We start from the raw sequence: 11399 nt of genomic DNA, 5'->3' as shown, positions 1-11399 counted from the left end.
TACAGGGAGATAACATTTTTAGTATGCGCAAAAAATGTCCAGACCTGCTAATCATAACAACAAGGCTGTAATCCTGCCCAGGGATTTCTACCTCCGACTTCCTATAAATTGCAGGCAACAAATGGTTGCAATTTGAAACGCTACAAAAAATAAATGAATTGAATTAGATACATTTTGCGACTAAATTTACTGATTTTTTAAATTTCCCACTGTATCAGAACCCGATCAATGCACAAAATATAATGTGACTTAATAAATACTGGTTATTTCACACATATATACTTTAATCAACAGATACCGAATGTTTCGTTTTCCGTTCCTCCAGTAGGAGGTGTTTATGCACCAATAACTTCGGATACCATCCGCAGAAACCCCCCATCGAGGAAGAAGAACGCGCTTCCTGTCTCGTGTGTTTCTGCGCTGTGTGCGCGCAAACATTTTGTTGTGAAGTAAACTGAGTAATTTGTAGAAATGGCCGAGGGGGATATTGAGGATTTTATTGAACAAAACAGGCATTTGGCCGAGCTTGTAGATACATTTCGTGGCCTTTCAGAAAGTGAAAAACAGTGGAAGGCCAGGAGGGCATTCCTATTTAGAAATATAAACGATTTTGAGGACCCACACATTGATCACCTGCTAGCATTGTCCATGGTGTGGGCCAATAACGTGTTTCTTGGCTGTCGGTGAGTAAACAATAAGTACACCACGTGCATTGAACACTACTTGGCATATTATTTAGCAAACATGATTGTCGAATTTAGCATGCTAGCTAACTGTGGTTCCTATGCGTTCTCGTAGATACAATCCAGACCTCCTGGAAAAAGTGAAGGAAATGGCTGAAGGTATTGTTGTGGAGGATGCACCTATTTTCAGAACTAGAGACGAGATCATGAAAAATCAGGTAACTACGCTACAAAATAATGCCTCGCCCTGTTCACAGTACACCAGAACTTGGACAGACGGAAATAATTTTGGCATTGGTCTGTCTGTAGTGTAAGGGCACACTATAACCATTCTGTCTCCCTCTCCTTCAGAAACGATGATTGAAGGACCTGTTCGGTTGTGGATGGATTACGTGACTGTCCAGCTTTACGTTCTGTTGTATACTATTTTTAAATGTTTTTTTATTCAAACTTTTTAATCGTGTTTTACAAAATAATGTAATATAAACTGACAGTTTTATACATTAACGTTAGTTGACTCCCTTGAATCAATCTAATTCATGTAAAATGCTGGTTATTATGGTAACAATTATGACACTTGGCAACAATGTTTTAATTCAATTCAATTTGGCATCTTAGCTTTGTTTTTTTTGGTTGACATTTGTTTCTAAGGTATGATTTACATTCTGGGGAGGTTTATCAATTGGTTTAGCTCCCAGATGGCAAGGTGAAGGAATGTAGACAAAATTAAACTGTGCTGCTTCGCTCACACTTTCTAAGAAGAGAACATTTACAGGGGTGAATCCCAAAATGTGTAAAAAAGAAACTAAGTTAATTGTGTATACTTTTTTTAGATTTAATTTAAAGAAGCATATTGTTTTAACTTTTTTTCCTTTTAAGAGAACAAATGCTGAAGTGATATATGCTTTATTGTCAGTACGATTCATATAGTCTCAATGTAAGCTACAGGCTGATTCCTACAAACACGTAGTGTTGTACAAAAGAAAGAAATCCAGTGATTTGATCATCTCTAATCCAATATGTGTTTGGTTTAGCCTTTGGTAAGTGTGTGGAGTTTGGGTAGCCAGGCAAGGATAGAGACATGAGTATGCTTGACAAAGGTCAGCTATTGAGGTGGTGAGGACACTTCTAATAGCTTAATAAAATTGTACCACTTATTTGTGCCAGTCACATGGAGTTTGATGGAGAGGATCAAGGGGTGAATTGGGAGTGGACGCAGAATTTATTTTGTGAATAATGTTGTAAACCCATTCTGAACTTCTTGGTCAAATGAAATAGATTAGCAAAAAAGCCTCCGATCAAATGATGAAGCCTGCAATAGTGTGTTTTCAGAGAATAAAAAAAAATGTATCTGCTGTGAAAAAAAAAACAAGATGAGCTTTCCTGAGACGGTTTGTGACAGTTTGTTTGGAAATTCTTTGGTTATGCAAAACAAACATTTAATCAGTTTGAATGGTTGGTATCAGATGATCCCACGGGTGAAGAAGACAAATGTGTATGTCCTTGGCTGGCGTGGTTACACCTGGTTTCTGGTTGGGAGGCAGATTGGAAGTACTGCCAAATTTTCTGAAAATGAATTTCAAGGCAGTTAGCATGCTCATTGCAAAAAAAAAAGTTGACATCTCAGGCAATGTGTTTGACAAAACTGCACATTTTAGTGACCTTTTATTGTCCCCAGCAGAAGGTGTACTTGTTTAATTTTCTCGATATACCACGTCTGTGAGGTGGATGGATTCTCCTGGCTAAAGAGAGATGCACACCTCCTGAGAAAACACATTAGTGCACAAAATGTAAGAAAGAAGCTTTTTGTGTGAGTGTATAACTTAATCTATTATTTCAGCTCATGGGACCAACACTTTACATGACACATTTGTATTTCTATCAACAATGCTCTGAGGTTATTTCCTCAGTATATGGTCAGGCTGGAAAAGCGGAAGCTCAGAATGATTAACAAGTGTCTCACTACTAATTACCAGTTGGAGGGCTGTTTAAATTGTTCTTAGTCGTATGTGGGGATCTCACTCAGTTATGAATGCACCATCGGTCAGTAAAAGGCAGCCACCCTCACAAACCTTGTTACCTGCCTCCATAAGGTTAGAATGAATACCAACTGCTAAAACATCGAATCCAATTGTATCCGAAAAAGATCTGATTGGTCAATTAGTGGATAAACTGTCTGAATTAGTCTAGCTGTGTCAGGAGGATCCCTGTTCAAGTGAGTATTCACTTGGCTTTTGTGAAAGAACAGATTTTAGTTAGGAAACAATGACTAAAACAAAACCAGAAAAGACCTACCTGAATTTGTGACAATATTTTTGGTGGGCGGAATCCATACACCCCAGGTCTAGCTGGTATTTTTTTGGTTGTTGTCCAAAAGCTGGACATGGATGTTCCTGTTCACTAAGATGCAGCCGGTGAGGATTATTTACATTAGACCTAATTAACAAAACACCCAACTAATCATAGCTGCCCTCTTATTAAAAGAAACCTATTAAAATAAATTGTCTCAAACAAAATCTAAAGTCTGAAAAATGTGTTTTATTATGTTTATACAGCATATTTATTATAAGTATACATTGTTTTTTAGAGTAAATTCACAAAAATGTATAACATCTCCCTCTTCTTTTAAGGTGAAATAAACCACTAGCCACAATATGACCCATACTGTCTAAAAAAAATTATGAAAAATGACTTTCATAAGAATTGTGTATACTGGACAGCGCATACTCAATCAACTGTCATTTAGGAGACAAATACCGGTGTACGAAAAAAAAGGCTTGAAGCAACAGCAGACATTATATTTGTTGGGAGTCAGGCCTTATTCTGATCGGTCTGGTTTCTTTAACCATTTCCACTATCTGGCCATTTTCCAGGATGAGCCAAACTCAATATGTCCTCAAGTGCCACTGTACTTAAAATACTTTATGAAATGTACAGATAACACCCAATTTTTATGTTGGCTTTGATTTGTGAAACTTTAGAATACCATAGTAACCAAGATTGCTGATCAATAGCACTGACTCCTTCCATTAAGGTAGGTGACCAGAAACAACTGGTGGGTGCAAGAGAAGCTTTTGGGTGATTAGTTTTAATATATGCTACATGACAAGGCAGAATGTCTGAGAAAGCCATTCACTTAACAAATAACGTTTTATGGATTTCTAATTTGGTGATATGACATCAACAGTCCCTTCTGCTCAAACCAAGACAAAACATTTGGAATCCTAACAGTAACAGCGTCAATCCAACAAAAGATATATTACAAATTCTGTTAGCAATAACTTATTTCACATCATGCAATTAAAAAAAAAAACTTTAAGAACAAGAACACAAGTATCAGATTTTTTTTCAAAAGGGTTGGCAAGCAAGTAAAAGTCCCTACTGATTTCTCTCTTATCTGGTGGCACTGTAGTTGTTTTGATGTTGACTTTTGTTGATGAGGTAAATGAAAGATTGAAGTATTTGATAGAAGTGATGTAGCTGGGGGAAGCTGTGTTAAGAGTCTACCCAGCTCTGCTCCACAATGGCAGAAACTCTTTTCTCATACTCCCTCTTATTTTCTTGATATAGCTGTGCCGCCTGGCTGTTGGCTGGACTGTTAGGATTCGGCTCATCCAACAGGGACTGTAAACACAAGAGAGATCATGGTTGACTATACCAACATGAACGTGAGGGAAAAGCTGTAAGAGAACATACTGCACAACAACAATGAAATATAAAGACGATGTGATATATTTGTAAAATACTGAAACACAGGTGTCTTTTTTTTAACCAGGTAAACTGACTGGAAATACATTCTCATTTGGAGCAACAACCAGGAGAGCAATTAGGTTTAACTGCCATGCTCAGGGACAGAACAACAGTTTTCACCTTGTCAGCTCCAGACTGATCTAACAACCTTTCGTTACTGACCAGATGCACAAACCACTAAGCTGCCTGCCAACCTTAAATGGAGTTTTATCACATATTGACGTCAGACTGGAGAGGATTACAAACCAACCTGGATAGATGTCAAAATGGATGACACGTCATACGTGGGGCTCCAACGATTCTGAAGGATGTCTAAACATATACTTCCATCTGCATAGACTACAAGATTAAAAGGATTGTTTTAGTTTCAAAGAAACATGTATCCACTCACAGGAAACAACAACTTACGTACTACTTGGCTTACATAAGCCAATTTCATACTGATTTCGCTATCCCTTCAAGAAGCTATTAAAAACATCTTAAATGTGTCCATAAACACTCTTACCATTTGGGTGAAACATTTTGGAGATAAATCGAACCGTGGGTGGCTTGTTAGGGTACTCTTCTGAAAATTCTATCACAAGCTTAAATGTTCCTGGAGAGAGAAAATAGTACTGTTAAAAATCTAACTAATCCTTTTTGAGGAAAACTTGGAAATGTCCACCCACAGACATAAGCTTGAATATGAAGGCTGACAGCCCTTTTGATTTCACTAGAGAAGCTCCAATCAGGATTGGCCTCATAGCACCACTCCCAGAAAATGGACAAATACTGACCTATGATGAGCTACTTCTGTACTCCTTAATACGTTTGTTAAACATCACAAATCAACACAGAACAGATTTTCATTGACTATAAGTCTACTTCTCCAGAACCAGAGGACCAACTGTCACCAAATTTGGTATGTAGCATCCATGTGTTTAAACAAGGGTTGTCAAAGTTAATGCATGACATGTCCGACAGCGCTAAATTACCTCTCCAGATCTTAACAATTACTGGAGCTATGACTTTCCTCTCTGTCACGGATTCCTGCACATTATAGTTTAAATGAACCATGTAACAGGCACATTTTAATGAGTGGTATCACACTAGCTACCAAACAAGCTCATAACTTCAACACTGAATAGGCTAATCACATATTTGAATGGCACTGGAATAATTTAAAAAGGAATAAGTTATTCAAAGTAGTGATGGTCAAACGAGGCTTCATTAGCGTTATTTTAGCAGCAGGATATTATGTTAGCAGTGCTAACTCAGATTTAATTTTTCTAAATAAAAGCCATCATTGATATTTACAAGGCAATATAGTTAGTCTGTAAAAAAGAACAGACAAGAACAACACTGGAACGGACAATAAACATAAAATGTACAGACTAGATTGTTAACTATATTGCCTTATATATTTCAATGATCTGAGTTAGCACTGCTAGCATAATATCCTGCTGCTAGAAGAACGGTAATGAAGCCTCGAATGGCCATCATTAGAATATACCAATTAAATAATTTTTAGTTCCAGAATCCTTTTAAGCACCACTTCAACAGCGTACCTTGAAAGCTGTTTAGCTGGTGCTAAAAAGGAATCTGGAACAAAAAAAATTATATTTAGAAGAGTGGTTTAGACAAATTTCAACATCCAGTCCAGTTTGTATTTCACCATAGGGCATGTGGAAAAACAAAGACATGGCAAAAAGTTCCTTGGTCAAAGTAATTGTTTGGCCCAAATGCAAAACCCAGTGAAAACCATGTGAATTAAGCTAACGCTGCTTATCTCCCTGAGAAAACCCATCCCCAGTGGGAAGCATGATGGCATTGCCTCACGTTACTGGATGCTTTCCGAAACAAATGGACTGGGAATTAAAACAAATAATAATGGATGGCGCTAAATACTGGAAAAGTTTAGAGGAAAATCAGCCTTAGTCTACAAGAGACCTTGGACATTGACAGTTAACACACAGCAAAGGATGCACTGGAGTAGTTTACAAGAAACTGAGTGTCCTAGAATTTCCCTGTCAAAGCCAAGAACTCAATCCAATTAATTATGTGGAAAGACCAAACCAACAGTGCCCATCCAAGAATCAGACAAAATAGCAGGAACCTGATGTGCGAAGTTGATAAAGAGTAACCCAAAAAGAATCAAAGCTGTGATTTCAGCAAAATGTGGTTGTGCAAAGTGTTGGCTTAGGAAGGTGAATACAATCCCAAAAATGTTTTTGTCACTGTCTATTAATATTCTTGGTATTTATTTCAAAGTGAAACAATATTTTGCCATTTCATTTTGTAAGTGTTATAAGTGTTGCTAATCAAAAAGAGAAAGCATTTTATTTCAGATACTAAAAGGTCCTAGGACCACGTGTCCCCAGTGACTCCCTCTACATACATGTCTCGCTAGCCGCTACTTCCTACTGTCCTGGAAATAACAATTAGATAAAAGAAAAATACCCCCAAAATATATTTTAGAAAAGTAATTTATTACATATGAAAGTACTTCACTTAAACATTGTTTATTTTTGGAAGATGTTTTTTTACAGCCTGTTTGTAATGTTTTATAAAAGATATACCAACAGAACATTTGGAACATGAATAGCTGTATATTAAAGTGATACTTGGGTTTATTGTGACAATACTATTAAAACATTCTGAGTGATGGACTAGAGTGGCACAGTGGCTTAAGTTACTGCAGTACAGCTGCATCATTGTGGCTAGGTTTGTGAATTCTGTTTTGCAGCCTACCTAAAGTGGCAGTGCAAACTGTCTCACTGCTGCCCAGGGTGGATGTTGGACAGTACTGCTGTCCAACATCCACCCTGCTGCTCAACAACTCTTTGCGCTAGGTCAGACACCTGCAAAGTCCATTGTGGTCGTTTGTCCGGAAATGTGTTCACCTCCAGCGAGTGTGATTAGAAGTTGAACACCTTTAAGAGATGTGCATCAGAGGACATGTACAGAGATTGACTCTCTTAAACATGATGTGTTTTCAACTGAACAATTGTAAAACTAATTAAAATGTGTGTCCGTGCCTTACAATCATAGCAGAAAAATAATATTAATGCCAAAACATAATGAACAAAAAATATAATATCATTTTCCATACACCTGTTCAAACTGATCCCACTTTACAAAACCAAGACTGACTTTCAAACATGTAATGACTGATTAGTAATGATTGACATTATGTACATTTAATAAACATGGTTAACTTACCATCCTCAAATGGTGTACCCACAGGCCTGTAATGAAGAGGGGATAAAAATTACCTGCATTGTAACAAACTCATATCTAGCAAAACAAACATACAGCCACTCCTTATACAAGCCCTCTTTTAACAAGTACAGTCTCGATACAATTTATCAATAGCACACTGCATAGCAATGTAAAAATATTTCCCCCCAATGTATTTATGAAGTATGCAAAGAACACATTCTTATTTCTATCAACAACTGACCCAACACTCTGGACCACCCATACAGCCTCCCCAACAACTGACCCAACACTCTGGACCACCCATACGGCCTCCCCAACAACTGACCCAACACTCTGGACCACCCATACGGCCTCCCCAACAACTGACCCAACACTCTGGACCACCCATACAGCCTCCCCAACAACTGACCCAACACTCTGGACCACCCATACAGCCTCCCCAACAACTGACCCAACACTCTGGACCACCCATACACCCTCCCCAACAACTGACCCAACACTCTGGACCACCCATACACCCTCCCCAACAACTGACCCAACACTCTGGACCACCCATACACCCTCCCCAACAACTGACCCAACACTCTGGACCACCCATACACCCTCCCCAACAACTGACCCAACACTCTGGACCACCCATACGGCCACCCCAAATTGAGAATTAAAAACAATAGTTCATCAAGAAACATAAGCAGCATAAATTGCTGGTGTTGACACAAATGCTCTCACTTCTCACTAACGTAAATTTGTCACCATCTCTCACACACACACCTGACTTAACAACAGCTCAACATGCCCGTATCCACCTAATCCATATAGTCCATGAGCCCATACCAGTATGATCACACCAGCACAATTGGACGGGTGACTTTAGCGCACTCACCCAAAAATAACTGCATTCCATAGCATGATGTTATTCTCTGACGGAGCACCACTTACGCCAGTTGGAGGGTCTTCTTGAAGTCTGAGGAAAGAGAAACCAATAATGAAGCATTGACAATACCTGTTTTTTCCCCATTCAAAAACATAATTTCTTCAACAAAAAAGCATTTTTTTGGGATAACAAGCCATTTGACCCTACGTGGAAATGTTCTGTGAACTAGAAACAAATGATGTCATGTTTGCAGAACAACAGTAAGCCAGGCAAAATGAATTCCATTGTGGGCTTCAAATACAAAACAATCCAAACCAATTAAGTTAATACAACCTAAATATTTCCCAACAACTTCTCACCGAGGTCACAAAGTACAGTAACACTTTTTAAGCTTACTTTTCTTCAAAGCACAAGGTTTTGCAGAACCCATCTACAAGTCTCTACAGAGAATATAACTAATTAACCCCATTTACTGTCTTCTCCCTATCCACTGCAAACTGAAAGGCTACTGCACAGTTCAACTACCCACTGAGTAACATTTTAAATCATGTTAATATGCCAGTACTTGTTGCTGTTCCCTGCAAGGCAGTCTTGATATGGCCATGTACCTGTTGTTATATAGGTTACAAATTACAAATAAAGATCTTATGAACAATGACGGCCTACCCGTATCTGTTCGGTGGGACAGAACTCGATCAAAACCACAAGGATTATCCCTGAACGATCTACTGTACAATTTTACACAGGAGGCCAGTGTCTTACATCGACTGCCAGGTAGAGTAGGATTACACTGTTACTATATCTGCTCATCTCCCCAAGAGATTTAGGCCGTCTCCATAGAACTTCTTAGTGTCACTCTTTTCCGGTAACAGGTATACTGCAAGCGCTTCTGGAGACAGACATTGAGCTTATGTAGAGTAGATCGTTGGCTCGCCTAGCAGAAAGAAGTTACCGGCCCAGGACAGATGCGGCTTCTATGCTTAGCTATTGCAAATTCATTTTTTGTTTACTCCATTCACATGGCTACATATTAGCAAATAGCTACGTTTCATACATATGGCCCTTAAAGACATTACGTTAGAAAACATGTCAAGGCAACACACTTCAAATCAGGAGTTAGTGTTGACAATCAGCAATACAGTAATAACTTAGGCAGGACACTATTGCATTGTGTCGAGGTACTTCACCTGTCTTACAGATTTGTTAGCTAACGTCTTAACCCAAGCGACCCAAAAACACATTATTTAAAAGAACACCGTGTACAGTATTTAATTTCTTAACTAGATAAATACACCATGGCTGTCTAGCTCGTTTTACCTTAGTATATACACAAATTTGAATGGATAAAAATAAGTTAGCTTGATAGCGGACTACGGTCGGTGGAAGGCATTGCAATTGCTCTATCGTGGTAACGGTAGCTAGCTGTCTCAGCTTGTTAACTGAACAAACATTACGGACATCGTCGTTCTTAATAGGGATCAGACAGTACAACAATGTGCTTAATTCAAGACTGTCTCGGCGACTAGCTACAACTTTGTAGGTGTCATGTACTAGCTATATTTAAGCTACAACAACAGGCCTCAAATTAGTAAGCTAAAGAGCAGTGGCTAACTTCCAGTGAGCCAGCTAACATTAGCGATACTGCAGCTAGCTAAATACAGCACACAAGCAGAACCAAAACATTTCACTACCTTTTGAAATCGCGCATAAGTCGTCTTCTAGCCGGAGTAGACATGGTTCAAAACGCAATGACTTAAACGTCGGTCATAAAACCGGTATTTTTAGTGATAAATCTTCCGTCGGTGCCCTTTCTTCTCTCCAAAACAACTACAGTGACGTCATTTACTTCCACAGGGGAAACAAGCAAGAACATTCGATTGGAACAGTCCACTTTCACTATGCGTACTTTAAAATTTAGCAAATAAGCAAACGTCGTCTAATTTATGAACACAGCGCTTACAATGTTTATGTCATCTATTCATGGTCAGTACACCAAATCATCGGTTGTCAAACACCAAATTATCGGTTTGTTTTTATATAACAAACGAATCCTCTCCTCTGTGGGGTATTGTGGTTCATTCCCAGCTCCATCGCTTCATTATGCACTCCCCCAGCTGTAATGATACCTGTGCAAAAAACACGTACAAGTGTAGTGGTCTCTGATGCACCATTTAGAGTGCAGAAAAAAGCATGACATGGTCATGATAATATATTCGTATATGAACAGAGATTTTCATCTGTCTGAAATAACCAGTATGTATTTGGAAGGTTTGCCTCTCTTTGTGATCAACTTTGCCAGTTGTTATGGTAACCATATTTTAATCTCTCATCTATTGTCTGCCACGTAGTTAATACTTCTGGTTGAATAATCCTATGAAGAAACCCTTGAAGGGGTCTTTTTTTTGGGCGTTGTTTATTCAAACCATGAAATTGTTCATGAAAGCAGTAATCAGGAGAAATAAAAAACATCTGTTTAGTCATTCTTCATATCTACTCAGTACTAAGTATTCTAACCCACATTACATTGTGTAGCAACTTCAGCAACATACGACTGTTTTATTTCTACCTAAAATAATAATGATTTTATTTTGGTTTAACCATGGATGTTAATGTATTCTGTATGTGTTATGTCTGTTTAAAATAAATACTATGTGCTCAAGGAGAGCCCATTGACGGAAAATGGATATGTATGAGGACCTTGGTGTGGCAGCAACAAGACTTTAGAGCCTGGTACTCGGGAGGTGTGGGCCAAGACCTCATGTCCTCCTAAGTTTGAGCAGAGCAGATGACAAGGAACATTTTGACAGTGCATTCCTTAGGTTTACAAGGATTTACAGTGGAGAAGGAGAACTGACCCTACTCCCTACCCTACAGCACAATAATATAGCAGC

The 11399-nt window shown here is 38.5% G+C and overlaps 2 protein-coding genes across 2 annotated transcripts; one reads left to right on the top strand and one right to left on the bottom strand.

The window, feature by feature from the left end:
- The first annotated feature begins 309 nt into the window (after positions 1 to 309).
- Positions 310 to 1190, top strand: cdkn2aipnl (CDKN2A interacting protein N-terminal like). The gene is made up of 3 exons (XM_010898319.4): positions 310 to 683; positions 799 to 901; positions 1035 to 1190. The coding sequence occupies exons 1-3, from the start codon at positions 472 to 474 to the stop codon at positions 1041 to 1043; spliced, it is 324 nt and encodes a 107-aa protein (XP_010896621.1). The 5' UTR covers positions 310 to 471; the 3' UTR covers positions 1044 to 1190.
- Positions 1191 to 3205: 2015 nt separating this feature from the next.
- On the bottom strand, positions 3206 to 10348 carry ube2b (ubiquitin-conjugating enzyme E2B (RAD6 homolog)). The gene is given in 6 exon segments (NM_001303973.1): positions 3206 to 4307; positions 4684 to 4772; positions 4939 to 5028; positions 7635 to 7660; positions 8518 to 8598; positions 10200 to 10348. Coding segments are annotated over 6 exon segments (459 nt in total). The 5' UTR covers positions 10244 to 10348; the 3' UTR covers positions 3206 to 4178.
- Between the last annotated feature and the right edge of the window lie 1051 nt (positions 10349 to 11399).

This window comes from Esox lucius, chromosome 7, assembly GCF_011004845.1.
Source record: "Esox lucius isolate fEsoLuc1 chromosome 7, fEsoLuc1.pri, whole genome shotgun sequence".
Lineage (NCBI taxonomy): Eukaryota > Metazoa > Chordata > Actinopteri > Esociformes > Esocidae > Esox > Esox lucius.
This window is presented reverse-complemented; position numbering and strand designations above follow the sequence as displayed.